We start from the raw sequence: 23414 nt of genomic DNA, 5'->3' as shown, positions 1-23414 counted from the left end.
TCCCACATATATTTTGTACAAAAAAACAAAGGACCATTGACTTATCATTGTGCCATAAACACAAAGGCCACTGGCAAATCGTTCTGCCAAAAACCAACAAGGCCATTAATGTATCATGTACCAAAGCCAAAAAACCGAGGATATATAGTTGTGCCAAAAACCGAAGAACCATATGTATGTATACCGTTGTGCCAAAAACCCGAGAGTTTCTCCACCACCATGTTATAGATAAAAGAGTTAGTTTTTTGTTTTTGTTTATAACACTAGTTAACATTGGCGAATATTAAAAAAATTCTGAAGGGTGAAGCTTATTTTCCAACGAATGCCTAACCTGGGGTAAATTAACGGAAGCCCAACAGAGGGTCGAATTAAGCCGAAAACAAAAGATAATATAATAATAACTACAAATATAACCCTAACCTTTGTTTATACTTGAAACTATTGGAAATGGCAAACGAGCATCTGGGGACATAATTAGGCCAAGATGGGGTGGCATCCTGAGAGGACAACCATCTCCTTTTCCTATATCAATTTACGCCCCCCTTGTTAAAGATCTTTACAATACTTTTTACATGATTCATATACATTATCTAAAAACTTTAAAGAATTTTTCCTTTAACTTTTCTCAGCCACACATCTCGTTTAGGTTAAAACTAACAAGTATTTTTTTTCTTTTCTTTACATAAAAGAATAATACTGGCCCTTTTTATCCAAATAATACTCACGAGAAAAAGACAATATCCCACTGGTTCATATATACTAAAAGCCATATTTTGGTTAGAAAGCTAAATTTGTCAACTGAGGTGATATTTATACTTTTTTTTATCACGGATTTATACTTTCTTTTTCAACCCCTTAATGATATAATCAAGTTTGAATATGACGTTTTATGATGTTCAGAACTCCGAATGGAACTTCTGCTTAAAAATTTTCACTTTTGTTTTGTTCAACTAGCTCTTATAAAAGCGCAACCATCACATTATACTCTCTCACTTTAAATCTAGCTCCCTCTCATTACATATGGTATCCACACGTGTAAAAAAAAAAAAAAAAAAAAAAAAAAAAAAAAAAAAAAAAAAAAACAACTCACCCATAAAGTTGTAGTTCCAGGAGCCCTGTGATGGAGTCATAAAGAAGCCAAGGAACTGGTCAGACAAAAGCATCTGAACTTTTTCATAATGCGACGGTAGATAGCCTTTAGGGTTATTACCCTTATCTGTGTTCTGTCTTCCCCAATCATAACCACTTGGAGTCAGCTTATACGCTTGAAGGGAGCAAGAACCAGGAGTGAAACTGCAGGTCATTATGATGGTTTTCTCACCATCCCACTCTGGATGTTCAGCCATGATTCGAGCGTGGCTGGTGATATCCTGTGGTGCCAGTTGAGGGAGTTCATTGGGCTGAGTATGAATCCAACCAAGAGGTTCTAGCTCTTTAAGGTATTCATGCTGTGGCAGCATTGTTGGTAAGTTTACAGACTGAGGACCACCAAATTGTGGTGGCATAACAATACAACGAATTTCTTTAACTTGGGGATTGTCTGGTGGACTGATGCCGTAAAGATATCCGGAAATCTGGGTACGGAGATCAGAAATGGTCACAAATTTCTTGAGCACATTCTTGGGGAGGATGTATGTAAATCCAGTCTCTCGGATATCTTCCGATGGAACGTAGATGTGATTAGTACGCAGATGAAGATTTGTAGCAGATATAGCACGAACTCTCCATTCAGTTTTCGATGCAAATGTAGTTGTTTCATAATTGGATGTAGTAGACGTTATGATTTCATCACCATGTTTATTGACGGTACGAGTGGTGGTTGCGGTGAGTTGACTCTGTTCTTTTGTCTGCTTCTCAATCTCAGCAATCTGCTGCCTTTGAGCAGATGGTGCACTGATCTCCATACCAAGAATAATATCACGAATTTCTGATTGGGTCAACGAGGCAACATTAACGTTGTTTTTCTTACCATAATCAGCCAAGATCAAATCTTTCAGTGCAACCTCTACTTTAATCCATTCATCATCAGTCAAAGTTGGCCATATATGATGAGGTTCTGTAATTGTTGTCTTATCAGGTTTGAGAATGACCTTCGTACGGTCATTATTGACATGCAACGCTCTCAGAATCAAAATCAAACGAGAAAAGGCTGTGTATGAAGAAATTGTTTTCAACCAATCATCATAAAGGTTAAACAAAACCATCTGTGGTTCAGTTGCTTTCAAAATCAGGTCACCAAGTTTTTCAACCTTCAGACAAGCTTGGAAGGGAAGTTGAAGCTCTGAACCTTTGATAACAATGTTTGGGAAATCAAGTAAATGTACCTCCAATGGGTCAAGCATACCCTTTCTTGTAACAATAATCTGTTTTGGTTGTTCTTCCACAGGCAGTGATCGAATAAGAGCAGCAACTTCTTCAGCTGTCTTCCACTTGGCCAGTTGACCTAAACGTTTCTGCCCAGCCCAAACTGAAGTGTGAATAATTTTCAAGAAAAGTTGACCAGTTCGAGGATTGAATATGAAAATAGCACCATTAATCGGTTTTGTAGTCAAATTGCCTTCAAAGGTCTTGTGAATCGTTACACGGTATACATTAGTATCATCTACGAACCAGATAATTTGGTTTGAAAATAATTCTCCGTAATTTTGAGATGACAAATACGGTTCTGTCGGCTCAGAGCTGTATAGCTGAAGACCTTTTCTGATCCTCTCACGCAATACATAAAGAGCAGGGTTGGCCTTCATAATCTTAGCCATAGCCTGCTGGATAAGCGGCTTCGAGCCAGGGAACCAATGACCATAAGCACTGTGAAGGTTATAAGCTAGATCAATAGCAACTAGAAGCCCAGTTGGTGACGGGTAAATGGACATGTTATCAGTAGTATAATCCAGAAACTTGGCCCTGGCATACCGCTCCACGTCGTGACTGTCATAGTCACCCCAACGTAATTGTACATCAATCCAGTATTTTTGGGTTGTTGTATTGTCTTGCATATCTTTGCTATCAGCGAGAAGTGAAGGACGGGAAACGTTCCATTTATAAGCAGCAAATAAAAGAATATCGGCGCAGGACGAATTCATCTTGTAACTCTTTCGGGGATGAATTGTTTCTTTTTGAACGGTTTCAATTTCCAGAGCATCCAACTCTTGATCAAATACCTGCAAAAGGGATTAGAATGAATATTAAGTCCTTTTAATTAAATCTTTTTATTAAATACAAAAAAATAAAGGGTTGGAGCAAATTAATGAGACTCCATGGGAAAACAAATGCCATTAGCACGGAAGCCTATTGGTCAAAAGGGATTAGAATGAATATTAAGTCCTTTTAATTAAATCTTTTTATTAAATACAAAAAAATAAAGGGTTGGAGCAAATTAATGAGACTCCATGGGAAAACAAATGCCATTAGCACGGAAGCCTATTGGTCAAAAGGGATTAGAATGAATATTAAGTCCTTTTAATTAAATCTTTTTATTAAATACAACAAAATAAAGGGTTGGAGCAAATTAATGAGACTTCATGGGAAAACAAATGCCATTAGCAAGGAAGCCTATTGGTCAAAAGGGATTAGAATGAATATTAAGTCCTTTTAATTAAATCTTTTTATTAAATACAACAAAATAAAGGGTTGGAGCAAATTAATGAGACTCCATGGGAAAACAAATGCCATTAGCACGAAAGCCTATTGGTCAAAACCTAAACAATACGGATTACATTTCTGAATTTAGGACAAAAGGTGTATTAGGTAGCACCCTCAAAAAATAATGCACTTTCTTCTTTTTGTTAGTACAACAAACCAAATTTCTCTAAAAACCAAAAATGGAAAAAATGACCGGAGAAGGGCTGATGAAACCAATCTAACAAGAATCAACCCAAGACACCCATAAAAGTTTCTTACTTATCGAAAAAATAGGTCAAATGTGTTATCCAGTTTTGCAACACTGCATACAATTTCACCTTGCCGTTTTCGGATTAAAAATAGAGATAAAAGGGGATAAAAACAGAGATAATATTCCGGTTGTATATTAATGAGAAGTTGAGCCAAATGAGCAAACGAGTAAAAATCAATCCCACATCTTTAAATCAATCCCACAGTTTAATGATGATAAACAATTATTTTTCTTTGAAGCATCTGCCTGAAGTATTTATGATAAAATTTTTCAAGAAAGGCCTTTAGGAGGGAAAACTACAGGCTATTGTATTAACATTTCGCAAGTTGCTTTTTTTCTTTCCAAAGGATAGCGTCGAATCTTACTGCAATAAACACTTAAAAAGACTGGTCCATTGGAGTGTGAGCTTATCAAGCATACAATCCAAAAACTTGGCGATACTAATTAGTTACGTATTACGTAAATAGCTGTTCATCTTCTCAGAAGAGTTTTGATAATTTCAACATTCAAACACTGTAAATCACCGAACAGAACGATCTTTCACCTCAACTAGGCAAAATTGAGTTTATTAAGGTTTATCAAGGTTTCCACATAACGCATTTGGTAATGGTAATGGAATAAACGTATTTAACTTGTGAAAAAATCTAAGAATTTTTTGATGGATTCATTGGTCAAATTGCACAAAATCGTTTTTGGAATTGGCACAATTTTTGGGGGGAAATTCCAATTCTAAAATTTTAGTTAAAATTGCTTGTTTGCTTTTCAGACACAATAAATATTACAAGACACTCAGCAGAAACTGAGGGCCATAGAATAAGTGTTTTTATATCAAAATATAAAAACACTTATTCTTCCATAAGTGTTTTTACATCAAAACTTAAAAAGTTATTGGGCCAGAACTAAGAGTGATGAATCAATTCTGAGGTTATTTTCATATCTAGACTCAATCACACAGTTTAGTCATCTTGAGCCGATTTTCTTTTTTAAAATCAAACTTATTTTCGTAAACAGTCCAAAACTCCCAAATGTCGTAAACCTAATAAGAGTCAGAATATTATATGGCGTAACAGTGCCATCCTATAAAAGATCTAATAGTTGGATCCTCAACCTCCACAAATACTAAGGGTATTAAGGGAAATTTTCGGGAAATGTTTATGAGGATGTTGAACTGAACCAAAACGCACTATGTGCATCGAGGTTGTCAAAAGGGGGTATCAATAATATCTCAGGAACGGCTTAGGATATTATGTTGAAACTTTCAGGGCATGTTGAAGGGGATGTTGAAATAACCAAATAACACTATTTGCAAAAGCATGCTACTACTACTGCTGAGATTACTAAGACTATTATGACTACGACTGCTACTATTAAACCTACCGCTACTACGACTATTACTATTACTACTACTTCTACAAATAACAAAAAGGTAAAACGACACTGAATTATTTTAAGACAGTTTAATTTTTTCTAAATGAACATGTCGGCTCTATATCTAAGAACAATCACACTTATAAGACTACAATAAGACTTACAATAAAATACTTAACAATTAAAACAGCCTTAGCATTATCACTTCAAGAAAGTTCAACCGGGACTGAAGAAAAAACAAAAAACAAGGAAATTCATCAGTATATTAAATACAAAAACAAGTTTTTTTCAACTGGAAGTAAAGAGCAACGTTAAAACTTAAAAACAAAATTTTTTCCACATATTTGGGGGGCTGCCCTTTCCTCAACCCCCACCCTTTACACTAACATCTTAAAGTTCTTTAACAATACTTCTTATTCATGTTGAAAGTTCAAGGTGAACAGCTAGGGTTGAGGAAAGGACAGCCCCCATCACATGCGGAATAAGTCTGTCCGTTTTAAGTTTTAATGTTTCTCCTTACTTTCGGTTGAACACAAAAAACTTTAAACTTTTTTTTAAATTTAATTTCTGACCGCTCACTCCAGGAAACGCCCTACCTCTCATTCCTCGTTTAAGACTTCCCCTGGAAAATTCCCTACTCCCCCCCCCCCAAAAAAAAGAAAATTCCGTAAATTTGTTAATAACAAATGCTATACGTAAAGGATGGGCAAATTGTATAGCTTACAGCGCTTAGTTTCTCCCCATAGTTTCCCAGGAACTATGGGGGGGGGGGGGGGGGGGTCATGTCATCAACAATGGAATAGTTGGACCTTCCAACTATGCTGAATCAAATGGCAATCTCAAGATTATGATTGGATGTCTTTGGGGAAAAGGGGCATGGGGGTGGGCCTAGTTACCCTCCAATCGTTTTGTTCATTTAAAAACAACAAATAAAACGCATCCCTCATCTTTCTTCTGACAAAAAATACAAAATTCCATATTTATGTAGGTTCTCTAATATGCTGAACATTGTGGTGTGATTTTGATTAAGATCGCGTAACTTTTTGGGAGTGCTTCCCCCTTTTTCGAAAAAGGGCATATTTTATCAGATTCGTAGCTTTTGACGGGTAGCATTAAACTTTTGATGCATCTATTTTAAAAAGATTCCATTTTTTAGATTTTCAATTTCTATTGGGGCAAATCGCTCCTTACTTACAGTTCGTTACCCCGAATTTCAGATTCTATTTTCACATTCAGGGTAAAAAGGCAACTTACCACATTTTTTATTTTTCAAATTGAGCCAAAATCGTTATTTATCTGTGTAATTTTCAGACACGTTTCTAATCACCATAGCATTTCTGGTTTGAGAAGTAAAATTTATTCTTTGCTACCACCTACCACCAATACCAATAATTTGTTAATCTCAAATTAGCACGTAATCCTCTTACGAGACTTGGGCATAGTTGCTTAAAACTAAAATGACAATCCCAAAATAATCAATGGGAAATTAGAAACGAGATACTGAAGCGTGCATAGTTTTTTTTTTTTTGGGGGGGGGGGAAAGATAGGTAGGGAGGTGGTATCCCAGAAATTTGTCTTCAATTATTCATATTATAATCGCCGTATCCCGTGAGCAAATACGTAAAGAGGGGTTATACTTAGCTTTTAAGATTATGACCTTTTCAATATAGCCCTTTCCAACCATTGCCGGGTAGTAAAACATTATGAAATAAAATGGCAAAGCGAATTTGGAAAGAAAGGAGAAAAAAAAACAAAATTCTACCATCAGGCGTCAGTTTTCAGCCGTAAACTTGTGTAATAGCAATCTGAGCCCATTTCGAACAGGACTTTCATGGATATACTGACGTAATACATCTTTACCAGATTAGGGTCACATAATGTTAACATTTTACTTTTTTTTACCTCTGCAATGAATTCTCTGCTACCACCAGTACTAATTACTCTCAAATTAGCTCTTAGATATTCCAACAAACATTAACAGAGTATGTACATTTTCACACTCGGATGATAAATGAACATAATTACTCAAAGCTAAAATGGAACCCAGAATAAAACTTATTAAACTTACCTGACAAAGATCCATAACCACCGATTCATGGATCTTCTGCCACAAGTGAGCACGGAAAATTTGAATCAATGATATCTTCAAAGTTGGAATTTTGCCATGCATAAAAATACCAGTCAAATCCAACTGAACTTGAAATCCAACGTACACATTTGCACGATTAATAGTGGGAGACCACCAGAGCGTAAATCGCCGATTTGGAATTTGATTCAAACCCGATCTCTGAGCATTTGTCAACTTTTTATACTTCATTGATTCCTCGAAACCAGAGGCTTTTTCCCAGAAGAGACCTTCCCAGGTGGGGAAATAGGTCCCTTTGAATAATGTATGTTCAAGGATACCTTCAACACCACCAAGGGCTTGAATCATATCAGTTCGATAGTTATTCAAGTTCCACAGTTTGCCATCGTGACGTTGGTGAGTCCACCAGAAAGGATTTTGCTTCAAAACCTGAAAAGTAAACCAATATATTGCAAAACTTAAAATATCCAAAACACAAAACTCAAAATATTGACTGAGCTACATATACAGTTATTACGACATAGGTTCAGCTCATTTTTGTTCCTAAATAAGCTTCTTAATTTTGGAATGCCTTTAATTGTATAGGTAAACTCTCCTGTAATTAATTTAACTGATTTTTAACCAAAGCAGTCAGTTTCCCAATCAATGATAAAAGACAAATACTCTAAAGGAAATTCCCTTTTTGCAACTTAGGGCCCCTAGGTACGGTACCCCTTTTTCTATATATATATATATATATATATATATATATATATATATATATATATATATATATATATATATATATATATATATATATATATATATATATATATATATATATATAACCGATTTTTACGTAGTTACCTTCAATTTTCATTTTTCAGCCAAAAGAAAAACCGGGAAATTATTCAAAAATTTAAATATATTTTGCTTTTCTTTGTTATTACCTCCATATTTTCACACAAAAAGGGCATAGGTTTTTTTTAGCTGCTCTGGTTTCAAGAGAAATAAAAATCAAATATTATGTTTTTTTTTATTTTTATCTAGCAAGCAAGCTAAATGGAAATGGGAGAATTTTTGAGTTAATTGCCCCAATATTCTCGTCCCAGAGAATTTTCGCACATATAAAACGTTGAAACTTGGTAGCACCAGTTTTACCTAAAATAAAAGATTAAGATAGTGTTTTTGATTTTTCAAGAAAACAAATAATGGGCAAAAATACAGCTAGCACGTAAATACAGCGTTCAGTATCAACAGATATCATTTAACTAGTAAGTAAAACCAATAAGATATAAAAACAAACAAAACTATTTAACATTTATACAAGAATCGTAAACATTGAAAAACAGCATTTTGTTTGAAATAAAGTTGAACGACGCATAGCAGACATCTGTCTATTCATCAAATTAAGAAACAAAATAAGATCCATTTTCATCTCACTAGCTAGGCAGAACAATGCCCCAACTTCATTTATTATTAATTAAAAAAAAACTTTCCGAAATAGAAGTTTTTCAAACAAAAGTAAAGGCCATTCTAAACATAAGGTCAGCAAATACAAATACCTGTAAAAATTCAAACTCTAAATGACCAGAAATTAAACAAACAATCATAGCAAAAAAACATACAAGTAATAATATAAATGAATAAATAAATATTAAAGCGAGTAATGCTGAAATTGAATATGAAAATCAAGCCAAAAAAAAAAAAAAAAAAAAAAAAAAAAAAAAAAAAAAAAAATGCTATTGAAGTATAAACGAAACCCAAAAACGAACAGAAATTAAATAAACAATCGATGCAAACAAACATACAATAGATACTAATATAAATGAATAAATAAATTTTAAAACGAGTGAAACTTGAATTGAATGTGCAAATCAAGCTTGAAACGAACAAAAATCCCTACAAACAAAAGTTTGGATATCGCCTTCTTTTCTCACTGTAAAATTCTAAAACCTACTGCGTCATGGCGCTTTACTGAAAACTATATGTGCCTTGAATAGTCTTGGAAAGTATAAACAAAATCAAACTGAATATTTGATATATAATGACATTAATTGTTGAAAGATCCGCCACTCCATTATTTTGTATTACTTTAACTTTATTATAATGGTTAGTGCTGTAATAATTGGAAAATAAATTATCTGCCATACTATTCGTTTTCATTAAAACTCCAGTGGAGCAGTAGGCTTTAGGTTTTTACAGTTAAGGAAGAGAAAAGTATCCAAACTCTTGTTTGTAGTGAAACTATATTCGTCTTGTACAATTTTAGAAAGAACTAATAAATTAAACTGAATATTTGATGCATAATGATATTAATTGCTGAAAGCTCATCAGTTCAATATTTTACTGTAATTTGAATGTTAATTGGCAATATTAAGTACAAATAGAAAATATTTGTAATATAATTCGTTTTCAATAAAGCGCCACTGACGCAGTACTTTTACAGTGACAGAAGGAGGTCATACCCAAACTTTTGTTTGTAGTGATTTGTGTTGGTTTCCAGCTTGATTTCCATGTTCAATTTAAGTTTCACTCGTTTTAAGATTTATTTGTTCATTTACATTAACATCTATTGTATGTTTGTTTGCATTGATTGTTCATTCAATTTCTTTTCGTTTTGAGTTTCATCAATTTAAGCATCACTCGCTTTGAGATTTATTTATTCATTTATATTATTACTTGTTGTATTTTTTTTTGCTATGATTGTTTATTTAATTTCTGTTCGTTTTGAGTTTGAATTTTAAAAGGTATTTGTATCGGCCTGATCTTAAGTTTAAAATGGCCTTTACTTTTCTTTGAAAAACTTATTTTTCGGAAAATTTTCCTTTAATTAATTTTTGCTCGTTTTTGATTGCAAAAAGTTTCAAGTTTTAAAAAATTCCTCATTTCAAAATAAAACGTTTTTTTCAATATCAAATATTCATCAAAGTATCAAAACTAGTATCAAAGTAACAATATCAAAGTAAAAAAAAAAAAAAAACGAAGTAGAGAAAGCGTCAAAGTAAACAAGGTAGCAAAGTAACAATAAACAATTTGCATAATTTACAGCCCTTGCATCAAAAATCGAACTTGCCACGTAAATGACTATGCTTCCGGGGGTTCAACCTCGGAAGCATAGTCATTTGGCCTTTCAAATTTTTCGGAATAAAATGGCGATCTCAAAATTTTGACCGCATGCCCTTTGGAAAAGCGGGGCGTGGGCTAGTTGCTCATTGATCACTTTTGACTCTTAAAAGAGAACTAGAAGTTTCAATTTCCGATCAAATGAGCCCCCTCCACAGTTAATACAACCACCCCGTCCACAAAAACCTTATATTCTAATAACAGGAAACTTACATAGGTTCCAATCCTTGCCCCGGGGCTATGGAGGATTTCTCAACCCCTAAGTTATAGTAATTTGAATTTTAGACTATTTTGAACAAAATGGCCATTTCAAAATTTTGATGATGCATTTGGGGGAAAAGGCACAAGAAGGGGGGGGGGGTTGTTACTTTTTGATCACTTTTAATTCTTAAAAGGGGCATAATAAATTTCGATTTCCAGTCGAATGAACTTCCTCCACAGTTTATACGACCACGCTTTCCATAGAAGCTTTATGTGTTAACGATGGGCTGCTAGTGTAACTTACAGCCCTTTTCCCCAGGGCTGAGGGGGATTCAAACATGGAACCGTAACAGTTTGACATTTGGACGATTTTGAACAAAATAGCAAACTCAAAATTTGAAGCTAACCCAAAAAGGGCGTGGGGCGCTAGTTGCCCTTGGATCTCTTTTGACTCTTAAAAAGTGAACTAGAACTTTCTATTTCCAATCAAATGAGCCCTCTCTGAAGTTTATACGAGCATCCCTTCCATAACAACCATATATACCCACAGGGCATAACTTACAGCGACTGTTCCGGGGCTATGGGGGATTGTGTTGACACCAGGGTTTTTATTATCTAACCTTTTAACTATTTTTGAAAAAATGGATATCTCAATTTTTATCTGATGCATTTGGGGGAAAGGGCGGGGGGGGGGGGGGTTAGTTGCCCTCCGATCTCTTTTGACTCTTGAAAAGTGAACTAGAATTTTCACTCTCCAAATAAATGAGCTCTCTCCGAAGTTTGTACGAGTATCCCTTCCATAGAACCATATATACCCCAAACACTTTTAATTCTTAAAAAGCGAACTAGAACTTTCAGCCTCCAATCAAATGAGCCCTCTTTGAAGTTTATATAAGCACCCCTTCCATAAGAGCCTTATATACCCCCAGGGCATAAGTTACAACGCCTGCCCTCGGGCCCTGGGGGGCTGTGTCGACATCATAGTTTTGTTATCTGACCTCTGAACTATTTTTAACAAAATGGCTATCTAAAAATTTTTATCTGGCACAATTGGGAAAAAAAGGCGGAGGGGAGGGGAGGGGGGCTCGTTGTCGTCCGATCTCTTTTGACTCTAAAAAGTGAACTAGAACTTTTAATTTCCAATCAAATGAGCCCTCACTGAAGTTTTTACGAGCATCCCTTCAATAAGAACCATATTTGCTCCCAGAGCAAAACTTACAACGCCTGCGCCCCGGGGCCTGGGTCGACCCTGGAGTTTTTGTTATATGATCTTTGAACAATTTTGAACAAAATGGCTACCTCAAAATTTTATTGGATGTATTTGGGGAGAAAAGGGCGCGGGGGGGGGGGCTAGTTGCCCTCCGATCACTTCGAATTCCAATCGAATGAGCCCTCTTTGGAGTTTATACGACGACACCTTCCATATGAAGTGCCTCTGGAGAAATGACAATAATAGTTAATAAAACATTGGAGCCGTAAGACCTTTACTATAGGCAATTCTATAGCGTTGCCACTGATTTAATGCCAGGCCTAGGATACTTGATTGTACCAGGCCTCCCTTGACCTTTGAAAAGTACTCCCAAGACTCTGAAGCCATAACATCTGCTTGCGTTCTTCCTTCACCCCACTGTTTAGAGCTTGGCTGTCAGAGCTACCCTGCTTGCTAAGACGACGAGCCAATAAACTACACGTGAATAGAATTAATTAGGCATCATAATAGTTTAAATTAAACAAAAACCAACACCACATTTCCAGTGACAAACAGACAATATAAACATACAAATAGGAAACGAGGGAGGTATTCAGCCTTCACCACTGGAATACAATAAATATGAATAAGTACATTTACCTGGCAAAACATAAAATAACAATTTTCTTAAGTAAAATTGAAGGCCCGCTATTTATTTACAGAAGAAAAGCGCACTCCATTGAACTACTACTACTAACAAATCACCACAGCACCAAGCCGCCTTAGGCCAACACAGCTACGCAAGCTCCTCCTCGATCCCAATCTATTCAGAACTTCCCTCTTTACACCCTCCCAGACAGTTTCCGTTCCCTTTAAATCTTTCTCTATGACATCCTCGAACCCCAACCGCGGACGACCTGCTTTCTGTTTAGCCCTAGACGGTTGGCACTACATTAAAGATTAACCAAATATAACATATTTTCAAGCATACAAAATCAGCTCACCTGGTACTGTTTAAATTCAGTCCTAACACGCCATCCTTTATCGTAAGCCAAGGTATGTCTATCCTTCTGGAAAAGTGTATTAATCCTAGGGATACCTCTATCCCAAGAGTCTTCTAAATCTTCAAGGGTCAATCTTCGATTTTGAGCATTAGCCTCTTGTCTTTTGAGAGCATATTCTGCCCATACCCTTTGTGAGTCAATAAATTCTGCTTCCCAAGGTTGGATGTATCGGTACAAGTTGGGAATGAGCTGGTCTTCGTCGTGAGACATACCCGAACGGAAATGGGTTATCCCAACTTCAGTCTGCTTTGACCAACGTAGATCGGACTAAAACAGAAAGGACACGCTGTAGATTAAAACGACGTATTCATACAGTATTACAAGCAGAATAACAATGATTAAACTTGACAACGTTACCAACGTAAATCAGACTAAAATAGAAGGAGAAACGTTAGAGATAAAAAGGATGGTTTTATCAATTGTGGCTAGCAGAATAATAACAACAAAGCTTAGCAACGTTACCAACATAGCTCAGACTGAAATGAAAAGAGAGGCATTAAAGATTAAAAAAAGGATGATTTCATCAATTATTACAAGCAGAATAACAATAATAAAACCATAGTAATAAACGTCATTCAAATCGGTTGATATTCATTGAGCGCTTCAAGATGTCTATCTTATTAAATGAGCAACAATTCTAGAAATTGTATACATAAATTTTTTCCCGAAAATGGCACTATAATTTCTTTGTCAAATATTGGCATAGTACTATTTTTCCGTGTGAAAATGATCTGGGTTCTAGGGACATTGGTTTTCCCCTGCCAGTCCTCTTTATATTTTTCATAAATCGTCTGCTGACTAGGAGTCGGCACCGTTTCTGTTTTTGACTAAAATAGAAACCGTAAAAAACGGCAATTAAAAAACGGCACATAAACAGATTCTAACAGAAACGAGGAAAAAAAACGGAATTCCATTTCTTTTTTTCGTTTTTTTTTTTTTTTTTACAGAAAAACATAAACAGCCCATCCTTTTCTTTTTAATGGTCGGTTTAACAGATATTTCTTTTTTTTTTCAGTTTTTTAGGCTTATGAGAGTAAAATGAACATTGACAAGCATTGATTAATAAAAAAAAAAATCAAATATAAAAAAGACCAAACATTCAAAATGGCCAAATAAATCAAAACTTATCACTTAGAAACATTCGAAGTTCAAGTGACCTTGCAGTCATTCGTGAGCACTACTTTCAATTAAAGTACCCAGCAATACTAAATGTACTCTCACTTGGTACTGAAGTTGCAGGCACTGCGAGATGCATAAAGCAATTTCACTTAACTCTTAGTAAGTGTAGAGATAGTCAGTCCAAAATTCTAGCGGATCAGAATTATTTTTTCCTGATCTACATCTCTCACTCAAGAACACTGGAACTCTCTCTTCATATGCCCTAATAATATTTGCTGCTGTGCGGGCAGTGCTTATATTGTTAGTATTTTGATTGTCATTCGAAGCCCAGTCGTGTCGAGAAACTTAGCAAACAGGCTGTCTTCTTGATGTGCAGTCGGCAATACATTTTCGTTAGTCTTTGTCTTGATAGGATTGACGTCAATTGGGAAAGATTTAGAGTTCAATTGGATTTGAAGGGGCTGTTCTGTATTTCTCTTCTCGGAAATGAACTGTTGGAGAAGTGAAGACGGACTTAATCTCTGTCTATATCGTTAATTTTTTTAGATTACAGGGTAAAAAAAAAAAAAAAAAACTTTTGTGAAGAGTAACATATCAAACCCGGGACTGTTAAAAAAAATATCTCCTGAGTTGAACAGCTAATAATTCCTTCAGGCCATTGACTGACTCAGGAATAGCACTATTATCTGGCGTCTCACAAACTAACTGAAGTCCTTCAATCATCAGCACAACTTTGCATGCCAATATACAGTTATACCCGCTAGCTATCACCGTTGCCTGTTTGAACGGGTGAAGAGCCTCAATGACAGCTTCCACAACGGACCACTCATTGTTGTTAAGTTCGAGCTCTCTGATTTTAGCGTCACAAAGACTTCGGTTGAAGAATTTGCGCAGTGGTTCTTTATGGACATAATATATTTCTATCACACTAAGGGTGCTGTTCCATCGAACACTTCATATCTTTTGTGATGGATGGACTAAGATTATATCTCTCTATACATGACAAGTTTTCAAACCCAATAAAAGTCGCAATAATGCGATATTATTCTGTTCGCAACCAAAACCCGGAAAATGAAGAAAAACGGATTTAATAAAAACAGAAACGGTAAAAACGATAAGAAAAAAAAAACGCAACAGAAACAAACACGGTAATAAAAAAACGGCTACCTGTTTTCTGTTTTTTCCATTTCCTAAAAAAAAGAACAGAAAACGGAGAAAACGGTGGAAGAAAAATAGAAAATGAAACGGAAACGGTGCTGACCCCTACTGCTGACTGGAATCGGAAACCCCTAAACGCATATACATGGAACAGATGGCATTGAGGCGATATTGCGGAAATTTTACATAAATGAATTAAGTAACCTAGACTTTTTGGTCCGATGATGAAACCGTGAAACCTTTGTGAAATCGTGCGGCGGTATTAAGGGACTTAAATTCCACATTTAAATGGTGGTACCAGAAGACTAAGCTTTGCTCGGTGAAAGGGAAGACTGATTTTTTCAGCTTCAACTCATTTAATTTCATTTGGCATTTTTAATTTTGCATTTTTATTCCGACAGATTATTCTTTACTGTCGAAAATCAAAAAAGCACTAATTTGATTGTCGACAGTATACTTTACTTTTTACTGTCCCGAAAAAATCCTTATTCACAAGATTGGTTTTTATTGTTTTATAATGGAAATAGTGTGGGTTCTTCACAATTACTAAAATCTAACCTATGTATAGTGCTTGAGCATTTTAATTTAATTGTAGTTTTAATTTAATTTACTTACAGTGTTATCTGAATTTCCAGAAGTAATGAGGCTAATGCTCTTTTACGTTTTAATTTTAATTCCATTTTATCAAGGAGTTAGTAATTGATTTTTTTTTGTTCTTCATGCAGTCAAAATATTCGTATATATTAGTTTACTTTTAGCTGCCACAAGAATATCCATGACTATAGCAAACTAAATTAGAGTTTTGAATGAGATTTCTTTTTTTTTCCTTGGAATATTTTGACACACTAAATATCAATTAGCACAGCCAAAAGTCTGAGGTACTTTACCTGAGGTATTAAAACATGTCCCATCGACAGCATACCCAGACCTCCCAGTTCTTTTGGTGTATAGAAAACGACTGGAGGAAATCGGCTCGGCATTTTGGAGTTCAATCCAATTTTGATACGAGTTTGTATTTTGTTCTCACACTTGACAAGCAAGTCCAACAGTTCTTGTGTGTTTACAACTGATTCCCTGAAGTAAGTCATAAGACCAATCAACGCCGTGTTCCATTTGTTGACAATCTAAAAAAGACAAAAATATTACTTTCACTGGAAAGTTTATTCCAAAATAATTTGGGTAACAAATCCTTGCAAGTCCTACAACAACTACTACTAACACATTATTTCAGTAACAAGCAGCCCGAGAGCAACAGAGCTGGTTGAGTCCCTCATTCACCTCCAGTATATTCAAGGCTTCACTCTTTACTTCAAGTAGTGCCAAAAATGAGGAAGAATAATTAAAATAGTAAATAGAACTAATAGAAATATAGTATGGTAATAGTATAGAACTAATAGTAATATAGTATGGTAATAGTATAGAACTAATAGAAATATAGTATGGTAATAGTATAGAACTAATAGTAATAGAACTAAATAAAATACTAATCTCTATAATAAGTACATCCTCAATCATATATCCCAAAGTAATCACAAAAACTCAGACAAATCAAGAAAAAAAATGATAGCAAAACGAGAGGCTTGAACAGATTCAAGTCTATTGATATAAGCATTACAAGAATAAAACTATTGAATTTTTATTTAAAAATTTTACGATTCAAATAGCGAAAATATCCCCCAAAATTACCGCAGCTAAAAGATTCAAACTCAACAAGTCCAGTTTAAAAATCCTTTACATTTTAAAATAGCTGAGAAACCAAATAAGGCCTTTTCTAATATGTGTACATTTTGTTTAAACTAGAAATTGCTATTCTAGCTGGATTTGTATACACTGAATTCGACAATGTAACAAGAGTAATTATTTTCCACACAAAAATTCAAGAATCATTAACCATACAAAAAAAAGAAGAAAAAAAATGAAGGCTATAAAATGTCTATTTTCATATTTGAATTCAAAGTTAAGCAAAACTTATTACAAGTTCTAAAAACCTGAATTCAGGTGTATTTTTAGAAGGATTTAGTCAAATAGATTTGAAAAAAGGAGAAGTCAAATAACATGTTTTTATCTAACTTATTAATATTAGATTTCTACAGATATCTCTACAGAAAATTATTACGTTAGCTAAAATCCCGGCTCGCATGTTTTCCATCGCTTCCACCAGCTCGGATTTCCAGACGTTGGACGACTCATTCCAAGTAGGGTTTCTCCGCCAATTTCTTTTTCAGTGATTTTTCTTGTTTTTTTGTAGTTTATAATAAAACATATGGTTTTAAAATTATTCAGCTGGATTCTATTTTATTTTACTTTAATTAATTATTTTAGCTTTTTTAGTGAAAAGACAGAAACACAGACAAATACAATTAGTTTCAAAACGTACTCGCTTACAAACTCCCCTCCCTCCTCTCGCTGCGGTCAGCAACTGGGACCTCTGGTCTTCGTAAGACGTGATTACTAGCAGTCTTCTGGATTTCCTTGGGGAAAGACGAGGGTGGGGGGGGGGGAGATTTCCACAGCCATTAGCATTAACCATTGTTCCAAGATCATTTTGAATAAGTTTCAAGTGTATAGAGTATGCTTTTCTTTTTTTTCGATACATAATTGGCAATTATTAATTGCATAAGACGTAAACTTGATTTACATCTCGATTTATATGTATAAATTATATATATATATATATATATATATATATATATATATATATATATATATATATATATATATATATATATATATATATATATATGTGTGTGTGTGATATATTTAATATCTTTAATCAATGATATATTTAATCATATTTGTTGATTAATGAGGCTTCTTGACTACAAAGGCCCTTAAAACCGAAGGATAATATTACCACCATTCGACAATTAAAACAACCCATTATACCAATTAAGATGAGGCTTTAGCAGCGTCACTGTAATTAACCAACTACTTTTACGTAACAGTCGAGCAGAATAGTTCTTCAATATATCCACTGGATCACGAGGGGGCGGGGGCATAATTTATGTTCGAGGGGTGGAAAAGGGCAACAGCAAAATTTGGAGCCTCTATTGTTATATTTTGCCCCTCCGTCCCTGTAATTAGTGCAACGTCGATGTTATGGGGGAAGGGGCACGTACCTCCGGTGACCCCTTGGACCCACTCCTACACCGGACGATTTGTATTTTTCTTTTTAATATCAAGACAAAGACACTTACACACACAATTGTTTACTAGGTTGACTCCAAATTCATCAACAAAACTTACTTTGGTGAAAGTAGTAGAACCGGAGGCCATGAGTATTTGACGAACTCGATTATGAAATTTGGTCAAGGAGTCATCATCAACACGAAGGAAACACTGAGCGGTTCGTTCTTTGGTGACCTCGTTCTGAAGATTCCACACACCATCTCTATGGGTGAATTCTTCGTGTGTCATACGGATCTTAGGTAGGATTCTACACTCGAAACCACACATGTTGAAAAGCAGGTTTGGATTGTCCTAAAATAGTTATTACATATTTTACAAAACAGGAAAAGATGCTAAAAAAAAACGATGGACGGGCACATATACACGAAACAAATATAAATAAGTAAAAACTAGGGTTTACCATTTTTATATCCGGTTTAATTTTTTACCCCTTCTTCTTTAGAATCAAGAATTAACTTTAAATCACGCATTCTGATTATTTTAGTCGAAACACCTTCTTTTTACTAAACATAATTAACGGAAGATTCTGCACAAGTGAAACTAATCTTCAGCAGCACGCCCCTCAAATCAGGAATTTTTAGATCTTTTAGCCCTCACCGTTCCCATTTTAAACTTCTCAATGTATTTACGGACACTTAATGATTAAAAAATATCGGCAAAACATTTTATTAGGTGCATGGCAATAAAAGAACATCAAAACACTTAAATCTTGGTTACAATGGGTTTTTAACTTCGTCCTTTTTTATTTAAATAAGTCTAAAAATAATTCGACACAGTTTAAGGTATTGCATTTTATAAGCTTCCAAGTTAAGCTATGTAATAGTTTAATAAAGTCATACAATTTATAAGTTGTAACAATTTATAATTTTATTTATTATAATATTTTCTGTTTTAATTTATTGGAAGGATCCGAAATCGGTTTAAACCCAGATTTATTACCTAAATCGAAACCATATAACACTGCAATGAACAAGAAGGTTAACAACCCTAAAAATCTAAAAACCCTAAAACGAAAATTGTATCAAAAATCGTAACAGAAAATCAGATCTAAACAGTGTTTTCAGTCGCCATGACGTAACTTACGACCATGATGTAATTTGGCCATCAATGAACCATCAGGTATGTCCGAACGCAGAAATTACACAAATTCAGTTTCTTTTCTTTTTTTTTCTGAGAGGGCGTTGAGTTCAGTTATTTATACTAACAAGGAGCAACGAAAAATTATGTTTTAGCGGCATTGCTTGTGTATTATCAGAGAAGTATGCAGAGAACACCTTGACCCTCCCCCCCCCCCCAAAAAAAATCTAGTATTCCATTCAAAAATTAAATTTTGAGCAAATAATGGTAAGAAATATCCTTTTTCATTAGTAGCAATAAAACTAATGTAACTGCTGATGATGATGATTCATATACAAAGCAGTGCAAACATGGAATATAAATGATTTATAAAGCGAATATTTTTGCAAAACCTGATGTCAAGTCTCTTCTTGTTAAAACAAGGGCAACAGTTATGTTATCCAAGTCAAACTATTGTTTTACGGCCTGGGGGATCCCGTTTCCCAATATAGCTGAACTCTTAGTACTGAAGGAATACATAAATAAGAGGCTGAATACTTAGTACTGAAGGAATACATAAATAAGAGGCTGAAAACTAAGTATAAGTTTTACCTTTGAATAAACAGATACAAAGCTTCCTTCCCACTGGATCGTAGTCACTGAGCGTGGGAGCCGATTCTTTATGTCCCAAAAAACGGCTCGGCCAAGATTAACATCGTGTTTCATAAGACGCATGCGTGCATCGCGAGGCCAGCATTTTTTGTTGTTATAACCAACAATGTTTTCATTATTCGGATCTGGATGTTCTGTTAGATAGCGCTGAATCAAGTCACGGGCCTCTTCAGCTGTGAACCTACGGAAGACAAAATTTACAAATTTGTGATGACAATCATTGTAATACAAGACTGGAAAAAGGTAGAAACTCGTACCCAAAAAAAAGTCAGAACAACAACACAATTATGTGGCGTAAAAGAATAGGTTTGGGATTGATGAATAATTTTTACACAATTCAAGTAGCCAGAGACTGCCCTAAAAAAAAAAAAAAAAAAAAAAAAAAAAAAAAAAAAAAACTACACTTACAGGATTTCTTAAAGTAAAAAGCAGCATCATACTTATAGAGAACAGATACTACCCTATGAGGGAGGCTTCCAGCCCATCTCCCCTCAACCAGCTCTCCCGGTTATGCTAAAATTCAAATAGGTCATCACAATGCCTCAAAGATCTATGTCTAACACAAGATTAATGTGAAAATTACAAATTTGCTTATAAACACACGGCTGACAGGCAAAGCAACCCCTATCACAAATAGGACAATTTATGTTTCGTTTTAAGTCGTAAGAGTCATGCATTAGCTTCATTAGAAATACCTCGATTTTAATATTTATGAGGTCCTTAACAGAGTAAGGAAATTTTGCCTTTAAACGAATGAAATCCTTTTATTTTTCTGAAAATACAAAAACTGGGTAGAAAAGTTATCCCCCAGTATATATTTGCGCAGTTACATTCACGAAAATTTCCTATCCCCCCTAAAATCTTTCAATAGCTGCCCTTTGGAAGATGTTTTCGCTAAAAAAGAAACATTCCCCATTGACAGTGATCTTTACTCAAATAATACTATTACTCGAACCATGGAGTTCACTAGTTTTTTTTTTAGTATTTGAATATTTTTTTGTTTTTATTTTAGATTTGATCATTGTACACGAAGATGGATCCACAAACTATATGGCTCATTTTTACTGTAATTTTCACTTGACTTAGGAAAATTGGCCCCAACTCCTCCCACCCACAGTATTTTGACGAAATTACGCCACTTATGATGGCAAGTCTTTAGAGTTTGGTTAGTGACGACACTGTTCAACATTGTCCATATCACTGTGAACCCATTTGGACAGGAGAAGAACATCAGTGGCGGTTCTAGGACCGGGCAGGGGGGGCAGCGGCCCCCCCCCCCCAGTTTTCTGACATTAATTTTGTTATATTAATAAGGAGCTTAATTGACAAAAAAAAAATTGTGGCAAATGTAATTTTTTTGCGTATCTTGCCTCCCCCCGGGAGGCAAAAATTGACTTGAGCCATGAGTAAATTTGACTTTACTTGCTTCGTTTACCACTAATTACAAAATAAACTATTTAAACACACAACCAATCACGAAAGACTCAATAAGCCCGATGATGGACAAATAATGGTAAGAATTATCATTTTTCATTAGTAGCAATAAAACTTATGTAACTGCTGATGGTAATGATTAATATACACAGCAGTGCAAACATGGAATATAAACAATTTATAAAGCGAAGATTTTTGCAAAACCTGATGTCAAGTCTCTTCTAGCTAAAAGAAGATGAACAAGGACAATAACTCCCTCACAATTAACCAAGGCCGTACACAGGATTTTTTTTGGAGGGTGTTTTACTCAAAAAAATTTTCGGGGGGGGGGGGGGTACGCAAAAAAACATCAAAAAACACATACAAAATTTCTTTATGTCTATTTTTGTTACGTTTTTACGAGTCAGATAAACATTTGTGATTCACATTTGTGAATTTGTGATGACAATCATTGCCATACAAGACTGGAAAAAGGTAGAAACTCATACCCAAGAAAAGTCCCAGCAACAACACAATTATGTGGCGTAAAAGAATAGGTTTGGGATTGCTGAATAATTTTTTAATCATTTCGAGTATCCAGAGACTGCCCTAAAATAATTTTTTTTTTTTTTTTTTTATATGAACTTACAGGATTTGTTAAAGTAAAAAGCAACATCATACTTATAGAGGCCAGATACTACCCTATGAGGTAGGCTTCTAGCCCCTCTCCCCTCAGCCAACCCTCCCGTTTATGCTAAAGTTCTAATAGGTCATCACAAGTCCTCAAAAATCCATGTCTAACATAAGGGTAATGTGAAAATTACAAATTTGCTTAAAAACACAGAGCTGACAGGCAAAGCAACCCCTATCATAAGTAGGATAATTTATTTTTCGTTTCAAGTCTTAAGAGTCACGCATTAGCTTCGTTGGAAATAATTCGATTTTAAAATTTATGAGGTCTTTTACAGAGTAAGGAAATTTTGCCTTTAAACGAATGAAATCCTTTTATTTTTCCGAAAATACAAAAAAATTAGGTAGAAAAGTTATCACTCATATATATTTGCGCAGTTACACTCACGAAAATTTCATATCCCCCCTAGAATCTTTCAATAGTTGCCCTTTGGAAGATTTTTTCGTTAAAAAAGGAACACTCCCCATTGATCTACAAAAATGCTAAAAAACCGCATAAAAAATTTGTTTATATATATTTTTATTACTTTTTCCCGAGTCAGAAACATTTTGTAAGGGGGGGGGGAGTCCAAACGTCCTACATTGGAACTACAACTAAATAAACTTCAGTGAGAAAATCATAATTTGAAACAGAAAGTCAACAGGAAACAGAAAAACTGGACTTTCAAATGTCAAAACAAAATCTTAAACAATTCTTTTTGGCAGAAGAAAATTATAAAAATTTTAAGTTCTTGAATTTGAAAATAACCTGCTATGAGCACATTAACAGGGACGGTCAATGAAGAGAGAAAATAAAAACTGGAAACTGAAGAACAAGCAGAAAATTTTAACACATAGTCTTGGAATTGGATAAAAGAAAACTCAAGCTTGTTACGAATCAGAAGGCCTTACTTTAAATTAGAAGAGCAGAGGAAATATCTTATTGGAATCGTGACTAGAGAATATGGAGCTTAGAAAGTTAGGTGTCAGGTTTTTAGAAAATGAATGGTTATTCATTCAACTTTGTTTTTCATTTTTCAATTTTCTTTCTTAAGGTATTCTTTTTGCCTTAACATTTTGTAGATAAAAAGAAATTCTATAACAAATCCTTCTAGGAAGAGAAAATGATGAATTTAGAAGACCAGGCAACGACGTGTGGAGGTAGAATAAACAGGAGACCCCTGTATGATGAACAGTTAATACTTGCTTCATAGTAAGCAGGGGGAGGGGGGACCT

General features: G+C 34.7%; 1 protein-coding gene across 2 annotated transcripts in view; it reads right to left on the bottom strand.

Annotated features, from left to right (window-relative positions):
- The window catches only part of Prp8 (pre-mRNA processing factor 8), a 93517-nt gene that overhangs the window by 6362 nt on the left and 63741 nt on the right, over positions 1–23414 (bottom strand). For both annotated transcript variants that reach the window (XM_089097847.1, XM_089097848.1), the window contains 6 exons: positions 20037–20277; positions 18426–18659; positions 16067–16303; positions 12843–13169; positions 7326–7772; positions 1091–3158 (listed from right to left, as the gene is read on the bottom strand). In XM_089097847.1, the coding sequence (XP_088953973.1) occupies positions 1091–3158; positions 7326–7772; positions 12843–13169; positions 16067–16303; positions 18426–18659; positions 20037–20277 (3554 nt within the window). The remainder of the gene's footprint in view (positions 1–1090; positions 3159–7325; positions 7773–12842; positions 13170–16066; positions 16304–18425; positions 18660–20036; positions 20278–23414) is intronic.

The sequence above is a fragment of the Artemia sp. Qi Xiang Cuo genome, chromosome 12 (genome assembly GCF_049724085.1).
Source record: "Artemia sp. Qi Xiang Cuo chromosome 12, ASM4972408v1, whole genome shotgun sequence".
In the NCBI taxonomy this organism is placed as follows: Eukaryota; Metazoa; Arthropoda; class Branchiopoda; order Anostraca; family Artemiidae; genus Artemia; species Artemia sp. Qi Xiang Cuo.
The sequence above is the reverse complement of the archived record's forward strand: the minus strand, read 5'-3'. Positions and strand labels throughout refer to the sequence as shown.